This window comes from Pteropus vampyrus, unplaced genomic scaffold, assembly GCF_000151845.1.
Source record: "Pteropus vampyrus isolate Shadow unplaced genomic scaffold, Pvam_2.0 Scaffold137, whole genome shotgun sequence".
Classification (NCBI taxonomy): domain Eukaryota; kingdom Metazoa; phylum Chordata; class Mammalia; order Chiroptera; family Pteropodidae; genus Pteropus; species Pteropus vampyrus.
The window spans coordinates 5,611,258-5,627,163 of record NW_011888918.1 but is presented as its reverse complement, the minus strand read 5'-3'; the positions used below and the strand labels follow the sequence as shown (position 1 = coordinate 5,627,163).

Here is a 15,906-nt window from a genome sequence, read left to right as displayed (position 1 = left end):
TACCTGTTTCGTCAGGAACCGGAGTTCAGTGGAGGTGTACTGGATCAAAGTGGTATGCTTTTTAGCCTGGGGGGGCACCGCCAGCTTGCCCGCCCCCAGGGGCCAATGGCTGCTCTACCTCAACCTGCTGCTGTATCACTGGTGACACCTGCCGGGGTATTGCCAGTGGGCTCCCAGACCAGGATGATGGCAGTGACTTGTCAGGGCCCTGCAGCATGTGTTCTGCTGCCTCCAGCCGCCTTTCCAGTGCTTCTTCCTGACATTGCAATTGTTGCACCTGCTGAGCTTGGTCCTAAACCTCCAGGCTGGCCTGCCGCAGGACCTCCAGGAACATCCAGGCCACCCGACCCGCTGCCTCCCAGTGAGCAGTTGGGACATTCAGCTCTAGCATCTCCAGGGCTTTCTGGACATCCTCCGGACATGGCTTCACTCCATCCCAATACTCCGGGGACATCCATGTAGCCAGATACGTGGTCATGGAATACCACTGGGAGGCGGGGGGCCACATGTCCTCTACCCGGGGTCTGTCCAGAGTGCTCTGGCCTGAATTCACCTTATCCTGCCGTCTATGCCACGTGTCAGTGCCGAGCTGATCAAGAAAGGAAGGTTTCGGTGGTGAGGTGCCCAGTTGAAAGAATGCACGAGTAGCTGACATGAGAATGAAATGGCAGGCACCAACTTTATTGCAGGGAGCATGGGCTTCTGCGCTAGGGGACCACATGGGCTTTATATATGTCAGAGAACAATAGTGCCACGCATGCGTAATAAACAATAAGTTAAGTCATACTTGCATGAGTTAGGCACAGGCACCATAGTATATAAATGTAACATTTTAAATCTGGAGTCCTATCCCTAGACGTGAGCCTGGATCATAGCCAGACCTGGGACCCACAATCCCCAATGGAGTATAGAATATTGAAATGAGATTCTTTATACATGACTCAGGGTGAGGTTAAGTGACTCTGGGACATTTTCTAGGTCTGGGAGATGAGTTTGGAGGTTTAGGCTGATTTGTGGAAGGCCTATATCTAGGAGTTTGTGAAGGAAGAGAAAGGAAGCTCTGGGGAAGGGCCCAGTGCAAGCTGGAGCTGGGGGATCCTGAGAATTGCAGAGCGTCTCCCAGACTCCTCCACAGCTCACTTTTCAGTACAGGGCATAACCTTTCAATTCCATCCAGAAATTGAGCACCTGTCCCAGAGATGGTGATGAGAGCTCGTCGTTGCTGCTGCGTGTCCAGCTCAGGGCCAGACACCAGGGGATACAATCCATGTGTTTCTATTCTCACATTTAATAAGCCCTTAACTCCGTGCCAGGCTTTGAGTTTAGCAAATAGAACACAGAGTCCCTATCTTTGAGGAGTTTATAATCACACTGATGAGGCAGAGCTTATACCCATAAAAAGTCTGCCACACAGACGACCAGAAATTCTCATGCTGCTGAAACACTAGACAGCGTTGCCATTGGCAGCAGCTGCCTTTGCTTCCTCTTCCTTTTCCAAACCACACACCTCGTTTCTTTCTCCCACTGGGCTCAGAGAAGATGGGGCTGACCTCTGCGGTAATCTGGCCTCAGTCAGGTAAAGCAAGACATGGACTTCCTGTCCCCAGCTCCCCAGGCTGGGCTGCATCCCTCAGAGTTACAGTTTTGCTGCAGTGAGTGAAACAGGCCCACCTCATTTTCCTCTTTAGATTCATTTCACCTCCAGGTCTGAGAGGTAGGAAGATGCAGCTGAATTCCGTGTTTGGGGAAAGCTCTTGAGCTGATGTCAGGAGGCCCAACCTCGGGGGCATTGCCAGAAATAATCTGGGCCTTCCTTACCCTAACCTATTGCCATGGATTGTTTTTAACCTGCGTATGGGAATAGGGGAAGAGGCAAGTCTGGGAGCATTCACTCTTCTGCCCCTTTGTCCTTTGGGGCAGAAGATGAGAAATCTCAAATTTGAGTCAGAATCCTGGGTACAACGTTTGACTCTATTGCGTGTCCACTGGGAAGTAGTCCCAGCCCTGTGGGGCGAGGTGGGGAACAATGTCAAATGCAGGAACCTAGGGCTAAAGCCCAGTTCCTCTGCTGAACCTCCAAATGGAGGTATGCTCCCTCGGTGCTGCCACTTCTCTCCAAAAAAGTGGGAGTTGGGTTGCCACTGTGCCACTCTCCTCTGTGCCCACTGTGCAGAAGCTTAGAGAATTTTACACTTGGCATGAAGGGTACAGTTTAGATGTGGAAGGAACTTCTGACCATCCTCCTCAGTTACCTTTCCCTGGGATAAAAGCTTGAGCTTTCCAGAAGCAGAATGATTCTGTTTGGAGGTAGCACTAGATTTGGGCCTTTCACCAGAATTGCTAAGGGATGCCGAGGCTCAGACTCAGGAAGGCCCAGTTCACTTGTTTTGGGGTGGGCATTTATAAAATGTGTGAGTTTATGAAATATTCTGAAGGATTCTGACTTTTGACCAGAGTTGGAATCTGTGCTAGATAAGCTGACACGGTTAGGTTCCTTTCCAGGATCTAACCCCCTGGCTGGGGGTAAAGATGAATTAGGCTATGACTGGAGAGTGCTTTGACCTCTGGAAAAAAATGCTTTCTAGATCAAAGGCCAGTCATGAGCTTTGCTCTTGCCTGCCCCGGCTCAGTCCTCTGTAGCTCCATAGCCTAGGAACGCCACCCGGGCTGCGGGTTCCTCATCATCATTGGACCACACTTGGCCTTTGCAAGCTTAGCAACATTGCCCATGCACTCGTTGGAATCAGTTCCTCACCTGCACAGTCTTTTCTTGTCCAGTTGAATCAGGCTTCAGGCAGTTTCTTTGGGAGTGTGCGGGCCCTGAAATCGTAGCCCCTGCCCAGCCACTATCTAGGCATTTTCTGTCTAAGGTGGTTTCCCTAGGCCCTGGGACCGTGTCCAGGCCAGGAGAGAATGTGTCTTACAGCCTGACAGGTAGCCCCAACTATGATACCCAGTATCCTGTCCCAAGCCTGAGAACTGGGACCTGAGAATCTTTGGCAGGGTGGGAGTGGGGGGTGGGGAGTCATCATTTTCTTAGCCTTGTCTCCAGGTAGGGCGACAAATAAATCATCATATATATGACAGGTGGCCCTTATGTGCCACCTGTAAAGGACCTTAGCCGCATGGTTTTTGAGTGCTAGCTTGCTTCAGAACGACCAGAGAATTTTGATTAAAGGGTAGATTCCTAGGTCCCTCCCCCAGAGAGTCTAAATCAGTACGTTCTGGGGAGGGGCCCAGGCGTGTGCACCTTAGCACACGTCCCCAGTGATTCCGACACAGGCAGGCCAAAAAAAAAACACTTTGAGAAATGCTGCTCTAGCTTGTCTTTCTAGAATGTATCAGCTTGCAAAAGGTATACCTGGGGTGCCCTTCTGGTCTATAATTTTACTTCTGCTCTAAGAGTAAAGATAAGTTGTCAGCGAGGGCTGGAGGTGGTGAGGCTATGGCTTAATCAGGCACCTGTGTTTTATTGGTGTATTATTATCTGAGGCAGCAGCACATTAGTTAACATCACCCTCAGCGCAAATGGAAAAGTGAGGACTCTGTGCTCTGCGTGCTCCATGGGCATCATTTGTAAACCTGGCTAATGAAAAATGGTTTGCTTTATAGGATGGGATAAAGCTGCAAAGTTGGTTTATACAAGACAGCAGAATCTAATTAGGGAGAAACAATCCATCTTGAAAATTCAATTGGCAGCTTCACAGCCTTTGCAGAATTTTCTACAAACTCTTATGTTTTCCTTTCATTAAGTGCTACTCTAATCCTGTGTGTCTGCACACGCATGAGACGGGGGGAGGAATTAGAGAGAACCAGAGAGACCCATTTCAGGGGAACAAGAAAATCCTAAATTAAGATTTCTCTAGAAAGAGCTTCTCCTTGCTGTCCAGAGACTGCGACTGCCTGAAGAAGGTGGCAGGGGGCAGTAGTGAGTCTGAATCTCTCATGTACCATTATGGCCGAGGCTGAATTTGCTTCCACTTTCTTCATCAAATAGCTGACTCGCTGAAACTTTTCCGTCTAGAATCTTCACTTTGTCATTAGTCCATGTGGGGTGGGGGTGGAGGAGACAGAGGAAAGGGAGCCAGGCCCTGGCCTTGACCTCGGCCCTCTCCAGCCCTGTAGTATAGTCAGTTGGCCCCATTCCTTGCTCCAGTTTCTGCTCACGCCACAACTGACAGACTCAGAATGTAATTTGGATCGTTGACAATCCTAAATGCAAATGTATGGCGTTGTCAGATTTAAAACTTAGGATGCTCCAGAAGACTGTGTGCTGTTCTGGATGGAACATGGGACTGGGAGTCGAGGCCGTTTTCCCTCTGCAATGACGCAAGGAATCTGTGTGACCACAGACTGGTAGCTTCACTGCTTTGACCCTCATTTTCTTCCCATGTAAAACAAAAGAGGTGAGAATACACGAGCTTTTTAAGCTCACAATCTGTGATGGGGAGAAGGGATTCTTCTTCCTTTGCACTTGCCTTTCACCAGACTTTACAAATTAGGAGACATTGATCAGGCTACTGCCCACTCACGCAGAAACACGTGACATCACGATGATTACTCTCCAAGGCCAGGGGCCATTTTTGAAGCTCTGCCTTGAGTTCAAGCTTCTGAAATTTATCTAAAATGTAAAGGGGTCCTTTGTTCTGTCCAAGGTCAAGACTATACCTTCATTTAGGGAAGAAAGAAGGTACTCTTTTCCTGGAATGATTTCAGCACACTCCTACCTAGAACCTAGAAGATGACTTTCTAGGTTCTAGAAATGGATTTTGTTCCTAAGTGAAGGCAAAAGAGAAAGAGAGAACAGGAAAACAATGTTTTGACCAAGCAATATTCTAAAACAGGGAGGTCTTGGCCCCCAGCAGTATTGAGTATTAATGTTTTACTCTAGTGTGATACCTTAACTAGAGTGTAGAGTACTTTGTGAAGGTTAATTAATTTTTACAGTCCCCATCGGAGGCTGGCAGGGTAAGTTATTGCTAACTACATCTTGCCCTCCAGTTCCCTGTAAATTATCTGTAAAGGGCTCTCAGAACCTAAGCCTCGTATTTCATGAGAATCGCTATTTCCCTACCCCTGCTTTCTTCTCACATATGCCATCCTTAGATCTCTAATACCATGCATCCATGTGCACGTGTGCGCATGCACACACACACACACACACACGCACACACACACACTTACACACTTATGCTCCTCCTTTAGAGGGGGGCCATCTGGCACAGTCAGATACCCTGGGTGAAATTTCATTCTCTTAATTGGACCTGAACTCTTCTTCCTGGCTTTTAGTAGGACTCATTCTTTCAGATGCATCACTGCCCATATGGCATCCTCAGTACATAATCGTTGCTCTTTCCCCTCACTGTTGAAAACCTCCCTTTCTTGGACTCAGCCTTTCTTAACTTTTCCCCTGACAATTCTACCATTCTCCCCACCACCAGAGCAGGCAGCTTTCTCCACTTCCCTTCCATCAGGGCACTGTGATCACAGAATTACCATCAGCTGGAGCCCAGCAAGGCGCTGTGGGGTGGGGTCACTTTTTGTGTGAGGCTCCTGCCTGATCTTTTTTCTCCATGCCACTTGAACATTGGACTTGGTGGTTTTAGATGCTAAATTCCTGGTGTGCAGAGACCATTTCATAAGTCTAAATTGTTTTACTCAGACTGTAGCTTTACGAAGGGCTTCATCGATACTTTTTAATGTTAGTGATGATATTATGGATCTCTTCCCACATTTAGTATTCTCCACTGAGCCACCCAGCATGTGTCCTTCTCCGTATCTTCTGCTCCCTAATGCTTCCATACTCCCGTACATGCCTTGCGACCATGACCACATATACCAAGTTGCTGCTTGCATCCCTTCAGTTTCTACTTGCCCCTTCACAAAATGGGGTTCACAGGCCCCTGGAGACGCAGAAAACTCATTTAATTAGGATTTGTTAAATTCAGTCGACCTGCTACTGGTTGTGCTAGACACTTCCACCTGCATATTCTTATTTATTCCTCACGACCCTTTTCTATAGTAGGTATTGCCATCGGATTTTCCAGATCCTGAAAATGTCAGGCTCACTGAGGTAATGTAACTTGTCCAAGGACAAAAAGCTTATAAATATCAGAACCAGAATTTGAATTGAGGCCTTCTAACTCTGGGTCTAATGAACTGTGAGCAAATCATAGCTGTCCACAGGGGTGTTGTGCCCTGGACTGCCTTGGAAGTTGCTAAAGGAGTCATCCAGCCATCATAGTGAAGTAGAGGGGAGAGAATAAAGATTAGTGCTCATGACTATTATTTACTCTGGCTGCCTCTTTCACACATTTGTCCCTCTGTCTCCCTGAGAACTCATGTCTTTTTTTTCAACCATCTTTTCTCTGTCCCACCTTTCCCCTGTAGCTCAAAATAAAAAGGCACAGACAGCAGAGAGTGAAATAATTAAACACCACCCTGAAAGGAGGAGGGAGAGTATTTGAGAATAACTCAAAGAAGACAGGCTTAATATTTATGCTCACATGTTATTAATTAGTAGCTCAGAGAGCTCTATTACAGATTGTCGTCCTTATCTTGTTCAACATTTTTACCAATGGCACTAATAAAGGGAGATACAGTGGAATATTTTGTAGCAGAAATTTCTATCCATAAAGAAAATACAACATATATAAACCTTTATGCACTAAACAACATAGTAGCAAAATATATAAGGTAGAAACTTTTAGAAAAACAAAGAAAAATTGATAAAAACAAAACCTTAGAAGAATTTTAGAAGACTTAAACAGCCCTGTCTAAAATTTGACACATTAGTCAGGCAAAAAAATACATTAAATATATACAATATTCAAAACTATGAAGCAGCAGCCTTAAGAGCTGAATGTAGAATTCTGTGCCCTAAAATAAAATACATATTCTTATAGAACTTATATATAATTGATAATATTTTTGGCTATAAAGGAAAGGTTAATAAGTTCCAAAAAGTAAGTATTCTCTTATTATAAAATAATAACACTGGAAACCAATAGTTTGTATATTGTTTATTGGTACACTCTTCTAAATAACTCTCAGATAGATGAAGAAATTGAAACCAACATTATCGATTATTTAGCTTACATTATGATTGAAAATTTAAACTATCAGCAAAACTTGTAAGGTCACCGAGTACACTGAACAACCAGTGGGGATTCATTAAGTTGGTGATAGACTAGAAAGATGGACCAAATCTAATAAACATGAAATATAACAGAATTACATTTACAATCTTGCCAAAATCCAAAAACCTAATGGCAGAAGGACAAAATAGGAGAGATATGATTCAGTAGCACCATCTTTAAAACAAATACAATCACACAGCCATAAAGTATAGAGGTTTTAGTTGACAAATGGATTCATCATCCATCAACTATGATGTGTCTGCCAAGAAAAATTATGTGATCTTAGGCTGCATGAATAAATAAGCGGCATCTAGAATGAGAAAGGCAATAGTCCAGCTCTAATCTGCACTGATCAGACTTCATGCAAAGGGAAAATAGTTTGGGGCTCCATGGCTTGAGAAAGCTAAATGTGAGCCCATTCAGAGAGGAAGGGAACGGTGAAGGGACTTTAAAAAACTCCATGTAAGACAGGGTTAGAGGAAGTTGAGAGGCATGGCCTGAACCCAAGGCTACTACTCCTTGAAGTCTTAATGCTTTTTTTAATTGATGAAAACAGGGATAAGGTCATAGAAAGCCATATTTCTATGAGCCAGAATATTCCAAAGATGAAAGAGTTGTTTAGAAATCCAGCAAGTTTCCTATCACTGGAGGTATTCTAACCTAGTTTGGGTAAATATTTGGTGGGGATATGATGGCAAGGGTTTTACCACTGGGAAAATAGGTGATTGGATCAGATAAACCTTCCAACCCTGAAATTCATCAATTCCCCTGGAATCTGATGTTCTCTCAATATGGTCCATGGGCTTCTGAGTTTGGTATTCAAAGTCTTAAGTTGATTTCTTACAGATTTTCAGCATTAACATTTTGAACACTGGTCCTGTATGTGATATAAATATCTGAGTGTTTATAAACTAATTGAGACAGCATAAACCCAAATGAAACAGTTGTTCAGGACTTTAAAATTAAATGTCAGATAAAGATATATGATATCCTATGTGTTCCGAGAAGCAGACCAGTTGGAATAGATGGAGAAGTCCTCATGGAGAAGACACCAAAGTCTATATTTCTGCACATCAGGCAATAAGAGTAGTTTCAGCAATTATGGCAACAAAAAATGTACATAACACGCAAACATAATTGGTTGCCTCTTTCCTTTGATGGCAGAATATGGTGTGCCTGGCTGGAACACCATATACCCTGTGCGCACACATTTTCAGAGTGTCTCTTGCCATTATTGTTCTCACAGCCACTGCAGAGCTCCCTGCAGATGCAGGCTTTTGGCCCTACAGCTCCTGCTCTCACAACCTTGTCTCTAACGGATTGGCCTGACAGCAGTTTTTATTAACTAAGCTTTCTATTCATCTTTCTGATTGCCTCTGACCCTTTCCAAACCCAGCAGTTCTTTTATCCTTGAAACTAAGACCCCCCTCCCCTTGGAGAGTACTTTGTCCTTGCCCCCTGCAGCCTGTCATAATAATTACCGTAATAAATAACCTCTACATTTACTTAGGGCTATATAGTTCTAAGTGCTTTCCACACCCTCTCTCTTATCTGTCATTAATCATGATAGTGCTGGGAGAAACACAGGCTAGGTACTACCCTGGGATCTAAGATCAGAGCGCTTACCCAAGATCACACGGAGGAAATGAACTGGTTCAGGGATCAGAACTCAGGGCTCTGACTCCTGAGCAGCCTTAGTGATGTGAATGGTGTGAACAGCACCTTAACATTCCCCATTCCGGGGGCTTGCATGTCTAATCCAGGCTGGTCAGGAGCCGTGGCTCATCCTCTAAAGTCATTCAGGCCTGAGCAAGCTCCCACAAGTCCAGCTTTATTCCAATGCATTTCCAAAGGCTCGGTTCTATGTACGAGTCTGGTTGGGCCCAGGATCACTGATGCCCACCTGGACTTTTAGGGCTTATTTGCAGTGGACCCAGTCTTTGTGAGGGAGGGCTAGGAGCACACACCTTTCAAAGGCTATATCTGCCTTCCCTCAGTTTGCTTTTTAGCAGTTTGCAAAATGACTTCATGATTAGCAAACTGACATGTGAGCGTGAAAAACATAGTTTATTAATTTAATCACATAAAAATTAGAGCAAAGTTAATGTAACATTTAATAATGGTATAGAATTAATGCCCTGTATAGTTTTTAGACATAAATGGTAAACAGCTTATATGAATGGCTGTAATTAATATTGTTTTAACAGAACCAAATCAATTTTTAAGTTGCTTTCATCTCACTTTATTAATTCTTCAGTATTTATATAGTTGGAATCACTGTCTAAAGGTTTTCTTGACACCATTTGCCATCTAGCATCTGAATTTTTTTGAGCACAGAAAGATAATTCCAGGGTCCAAGAGAAGACCATTCTTTCTGAAAGCTTTTTCAAACTATTCATTTCTACCCCTGAGGTGTCCCTATTTAACAGCAGGTGACTTTGCTCCTTATTTCTTTCCAAGATTTGCTTATAATTGTTATTGGTTAGCTATGAACAAAAGTACCAATGCAAAACATCTGTCATTTATGAAGAACAGATTTCTTGTTCTTAGCCCAAAAGACATTTGTTACACCTAGGATACCGAACACAATGGTAGACACAGGGCTCGAACTTGTGGAAGGTCTTGAAGAACTGTCACCTTTTGCCGAGCACGTCCTAGGGCCATTCACTCAAAGTCAGGTTTCTGGTCTTGGGATACAGCCAAAAAAGGGAACTCAGAGGCTGGTGCTCTGATCGATATGAGTGACCGTGACCATGGACACTCACATCAGTTCCTTTGTCTAGGTCAGTTTTATGGTTTCTGTAGAACTGGAAGAATGCCCGTCAAAATCACTCCTTAGTCTTTGCTCAGTCTGTGCATGTGATCCGAGTGTTCCCCCCACAGGTAGCAAGCGGGAGAGGGGCAGCAAGTGGGCTGTGGTGCAGCCTTGGGCAGCAGGGGCAGCTGTCACTGGATTAGAATCCAGCAGACATAGGGACATAGGGAGGTAGGGGTTAAAATGATGGAAGGCTCAGGGAAATAAATACATTCCCATCCTCAATGTTTTCTTCAGAAATCTCCCCAATACCTCTTAGAACAGAAAACCAGGTCTGTTTCCTCAGTTATTAAAGTCTCCTTGAATCAAGGGCAGAGGGGGCTTGCCATCATGTGGAGGACTTTGAAAGCCATGACATCAACCTGTTTACTGGAGCCTGGAGAGAAAGGAAACAGAGAGTGAGGGGCAGAGAGAGGACCTTTCACAGCAGACGGAGAAAAGGTATAAAAACGCAGTCCCCTGGGAAGGTTAATGCTTTGGTGTGATAACTTCTAGTTTCAGTTCAAATGCTGATACCTGATCCTTTCTGTCTGAATTGGGGTGGGGGGGCATTTGAAGAGAGATCTATTACTGGGAGAAGAGGAACAATCAAATCCTAGGATGACCTGCAAACCTTGTCCCCACAGACACTTTTTTCTTCTTCTTGGTGTAGAAGCCCAGTACCCAGGAACTTCCTTCCTTCTTGTGGGGCTCTTCTGAGTAGGGAGAGGATACTGAAGCCAGGGTGTGTGTGGGGGGGGGGGGGGGGGGGGGGGGGAGGGGTTGAGATTAGGACATCTTATTATCATGACAGCCTTTAACTAGCATTGCCCTTTTCATACTGTCTGCCTGTGATCCCATGCCTAGAGGGCATGAGCACTTGGACAGGTGTGGCCCCTTTCTTTGCAAGAGGTATGATTGTTGTGGTTGTTATTATCATATAATCTTTTGAGATCTTATGAGACATGTGCATCGCATAAACTTAATCATACAATTTTAGGAAAGCCCACTAGTACAGTCCAGACAATGCTGATGTAGCTAGGTAGAGAGAACATGTCCAAAGTAGGAACAAGATAAACCAAGAAACTAAACAAGAAAAAAGCCCATGCAACTTTATGCTGTCTACAAGCATAGGGGTCAACCAGCAGGAGGGAGCGTCAGTGTAGCAGAGACCAGGGGGCTTGGTGTTGAGATAAAGCAGAGTAAAGGAAGATGGCGCCAGCGAGGCTTCCCCAAGGAGCATGTGGGTCATCTGCAAGTGATGACAGGAGATAGGAGGAGAGGGTCCTGCTGGCCTCTGTGCTCAGCTAAATTGAGGAGCTGATCCTGCAGCTTGGGCTGAACTGACTTACCACCCACAGCTCCAGGTGGGTTTCTGGTGCCCAAGCTCCAGGACTTTCTTCTGTGGGATAAAGAAATTTTAGCATAGACCTCATCAGATTCTGCTTTTACCATCTCTGCAGGAAAATTGCTGCTTATGATGAAGAAATCCAGCATCTCTATGAGGAGATGGAACAGCAAATCAAAAGTGAGAAGGAGCAGTTTCTCCTGAAAGTAAGAGTCCCCTACCAGGGCTTGGCTCTGCAGGCCGTGTTGAAATCTCACCTACTCTGACCACCTCCCCCAATTTAAGATTGTAATGCCTCGCCCCTGACACTATTGATCCCTTCTGTCTCTGCTTTATTTATTTTAAGGTGCTTGTCACCTTCAAACATGGCATATAATATACTTATTTATTTCTATTGATTGTGATCTGCCTCCTCCTACTAGCATGTAAGCTTCACAAGAGCAGGGGTCTTTATCTTTTACTTACTAATGTATCCTTAGCACCTTGACCATGCCCGGAACATAGTAAGTGCTCAACAATTGTTTGTCGAATGAACAAGTAAATGAATAGATGAATGAAAGGATGTAGTGCATGCTTTCCCAGTTAAAGCATCCTGAAGACCGGGTCTGACATTGTCTGCTCCCTAGACCTGTATGGCAGGCCCACCCAAATGCACAGCCCATTCCATTCAATGCCCAGGAGCACCCTTAAGAGGACCTTCACTAGAGCCTATACATCCCTTCTTTTCCCCTTAGACACCTAGAAAATTTAATACCCAAGACAAATCAAATCCCACCCTTTCAGGAGGATGAAAATTTTAAATGCATATCTCCTGTCCATAGTCTGGCACCTAGCCTCCTACCAAGCCCTGCTGTTTGTCTTGGATGTTCAGAACTGATGAAATCTGTTTTCCCAAGCTAAGCTAAATAGGGTCCTTTGGGCATATATTCATAAAACAAAGCTACAGAAAACTCTCTATTAACCATTTTTGGATAATCTACTTGGTGGGTTCCCAACAGAGAAGTCTTTGATCTTGAGCAGCAGCCTTCTGTCTTAGTCAGTTTGGGCTGCTATTACAAAAATACCATAAACTGGGTGTCTTACAAACAACAAGCCTTTATTTCTTACCATTCTTCAGGCTAGAAGTCTGAAGTCAGGGTACCATTCTCATGAGGGCCCTGTTCCGGGTTGCAGACTGCCAACTTCTCTTTGCATCCTTACATGGCAGAAAGGGCAAGCAAGCTCTCTGGGGTCTCTTTTATTTTATAAAGTCACTAACCACCTCCCAAAGGCCCTACCTCCTAATTCTATCACCTCGGGGGGTTAGATTTCAACATGTGAATTTTCGGGGACGCAACATAAAGACCACATCATCCCCTGCCACTCAGCACCAAGCCTGGGCTGTCATCACAACCGCTTCTCTCTTTAATGCAGGTTGGTTTGAACCAATTTTTAATTGTATGCTGCTTGGATGATCCACATCATGGCTCCATTTATTATCACAGATGCCATTCAAACTGAGAGGGAGTCTGGATGCTTTCCAGAAAAGCTGGCCATGTTCTTCAACTAGAGCCCTCTGGAGACTTGTCAGTATTTTTATACTGTCTCCCCCTCTTTCTTTTCAGAGCTTTACAATACTCTGGCTGCCCCTCCAAACTTTAGCATAATTAAGTATAATAACAGACAGAACTCACACCCTCATCACCTAGCAGACTCTAAAACAGTCTTCTGACAACAGCAGGCTTTTCCCTGCAATGAGAGAGCCACATCCTTTACCCTGCACGGAGGGGTTGAGCTCTGGGACATTTGCCCCATCTGCCTGGGCCATGACTACAGGTCAAAGGTCCTGGCTAAAGAAAGGGGTGTGCTTCCAGAAGCAAAAGGTAGGCCAAAGCATAGGCATTGAGAGTGGGAAGAGGTCAAAGGAAAAATTCAAGGACAAATTAGCACCACATAAGGTGACCTGACTATATAGCTGCACCCCTTCACCTACCCCCTCTGCTCCCTGCTCCTCCCTTCTCAATGCCAAACACTTTTCAGGTTCAATGCTTAGATTTATGCTTTTGCATAAACATGGAAACTATTACAACGTGCTCGGCCATGCTACTAAGCCTTTGGATACACAGGCTTCTGCCTGGTCACAGAGTAGGGACAGTGATGGTGGTTTATGACAGCACAGAAAAGGCTGGACCTTCTGGACAGAGTTTGGATTCTGGCTTTACATTCAGCAGTTAGTTTGACCTTGAGGGAAATATTAGTCACTTGCACACTTCGGTTCCAGGATAATAGATCCTTCAAAGCCCTGTGCCAGGGAAGACAAGCCACAGGCCCATCATGGGGATGCAGACTCTGCATGGAGATTCTGAAGCTGCTCACCTCTCTGGCACTGTCCACTGGGTGCCTGCTCTCTGAGTGGCAAACAAGACAAATGAAGCAAGTTTCCTGTAACCAAAAGTTGCGGGGAGGAACTGCCTCATCAAATTTGTTTCTGCCATTGCATGTGGTTGAGATGAGGACAGTCACAGGCTTGGAGCTGCAATGGCCTCCCTGAAAATGGGCAGAGGAATGAGATCGCATCACAGATGCTGAGCCCAGAAAATACCCTGAGCCTTTAAACAGAGGTGTTCCAGGGCCTCTGCCCCAAGAACAGTCATGTTTCCCTACTCTGCTGCTGCACTGTCATGCCCAGCCTGTTAGCCAGGACAGAGCTGCCTCTCTAGTGCAGCCTCCCTGGGCTGTCTTCTTTGGAAAGGAGTTGTTCCATGTCACAGGGAACCCAGGGGTTCCTGTCATGAGTTACATTGAGGTTATAATGGTTTCTTCTCTGCCTGCATGGTGTGCACCTCTGTTCTGCCTTCAGGCAAGTGGAGAGCTACAGGTGTTTTTGTTTCTATTCTGTGAACAAGGACACTATGATCCAGAACAATGAAGCAAATTAGTTGGGCCAGGCCAAGGCTGGAACCCAAGTCACTGATGCCCAGCTCAGGGCTCTACACCAGACCAGGCTATGTGGAGAGTGTCAGGCATTGCAACAACTCACACGCTTTCCTCTCTACCCCACGACCATGTCCCTTCGCACCTGCATCATCAGGGCCCCTGCTGCCCTGAGTGGGGTAGCCCAGTTCTGGGCAGAGGGAGGCGCTATTGAGCATAGGAACAGAGAGACTAGGAGGCCTGGGGAACCTCAGTCACGGTCGGGAAACAGTGAGGACCTAGACCTGCAAGAAGTGATGCCATGTGTTTCCAGAGCAAGGGCCATTTAAGGGATCGAATGACAGTGCCCAACATGGAACAGAATATCCAAATTGGAGGGAGAACCCACCCCACCCCTCAATTTACAGATGAAAGGCTGAGCCTGAGATGTGAGCTCAGGCCCCTGTTCTGTTCTCCCTGTTCGGTATCCCCCCACTATCTGACACTGCCTCTTTTTTGGGGGGAGCGGTACATGGTCACCAGTCATGTACTGAGCACTTATATTCTCTTTGTCTCATTAGGCCTAACCAACTGGGCAGGCAGATCACTGAGGCCCTGGGATATTGCGGGAAGGGCCCCAAAGTCCAAAAGAATAGGTGGGCTCTGCTATTGAACAGGTGCAAGGTGAAAACAAAATCTCCATCCCAGGTGCACTTAGGCCTCACATATCCCTCTTTTTGGGTTGGCAGGACACGGAGAGGTTTCGGGCCCGCAGTCAGGAGCTGGAACGGAAGCTATTAGCTAAGGAGCAGGAGTTGGAGCAGCTCATCCAGAAGCAGAAGCGGGTATGCTTTTGTCAGTGTCCTCAGATGCCTGGCCCTCACTTCATTCTCTTTTCTGGCTCTTGCCCACATTCCCTGCCTTTCACTTAAGGACTTTTTTTTTTTTTTTTTATCTGAGAAGAACCATTTAGCTGTACAAAGATAGCATTTGAAATCACAGATGATCCCAAGATAAAGCCTTTACTTCTCCAGTGCTAGGTGTTTAACTAGAAAAATTGCTAAGAATTCTCCCTTGAAGTATCTGCAGACATTGTCATATAATTATGCCCAGGAGCAACCTGAATGGCAAAATGTTAATTTATTTCCTGCATCCCATATCAGAGAAGAGGGGACACAGTCACTGGTACTTTGGGGGAGGCTGCAGACAGTGATGTCTTACTGCCAGGATGGCTATAGATGACTCCAGCTGGAAGAGGCTCTTCAAAGGTCAATTTTTCCATCCCCGTCTTCCCTTGGACGAAGTTCAGCAGCCTCCTTTGTGACTATTTCATCATCCCTCGGGACATTCCTTTGAGGCACCTGAGCCCCCAGCAGGTAGTCGGGGTGTACACCATGCAAGGCAGTGTCCATCCACTATGGCTAAGAATCCCTGGCTGATGACTGCAGGAAGATGGATTACCTAGGCAAACCTCATGCTCAGCCTCCTCTCCAAAGCAAGGGCTCTTCGGGGAGAGAGGCTAAGGCGCCACTCGTTCTGTTATGTTTTGTCTTGTGCTGGAAGGAGTCCAACCCTGGACAGACCCAGATAGATTGCTTCTATTTGAATAGAGAGAGCTATTTTTAGTAACACATTAACATATACTCGAAGACACCCCATGCTTATGCTGGAGACTGCTCCACAACTGCTGCTACCCAATCTATGGATTTTGATCTCTTTCTTCTGCAGCAAGA

General features: G+C 45.5%; 1 protein-coding gene across 6 annotated transcripts in view; it reads left to right on the top strand.

Moving 5' to 3' along the window:
• The window catches only part of LOC105297282 (EF-hand calcium-binding domain-containing protein 4B), a 124,143-nt gene that overhangs the window by 84,458 nt on the left and 23,779 nt on the right, over positions 1–15,906 (top strand). For 5 of the 6 annotated variants that reach the window (XR_002782205.1, XR_002782204.1, XM_011367871.2 and 2 more), the window contains 2 exons: positions 11,397–11,487; positions 14,923–15,018. Coding sequence is in view for 3 of the 6 variants with exons in the window: in XM_011367871.2 (XP_011366173.1) it covers positions 11,397–11,487; positions 14,923–15,018 (187 nt within the window). In the remaining 3 variants the exon portion in view is untranslated. The remainder of the gene's footprint in view (positions 1–11,396; positions 11,488–14,922; positions 15,019–15,906) is intronic. The other variant, XR_002782206.1, reaches the window with a different exon arrangement.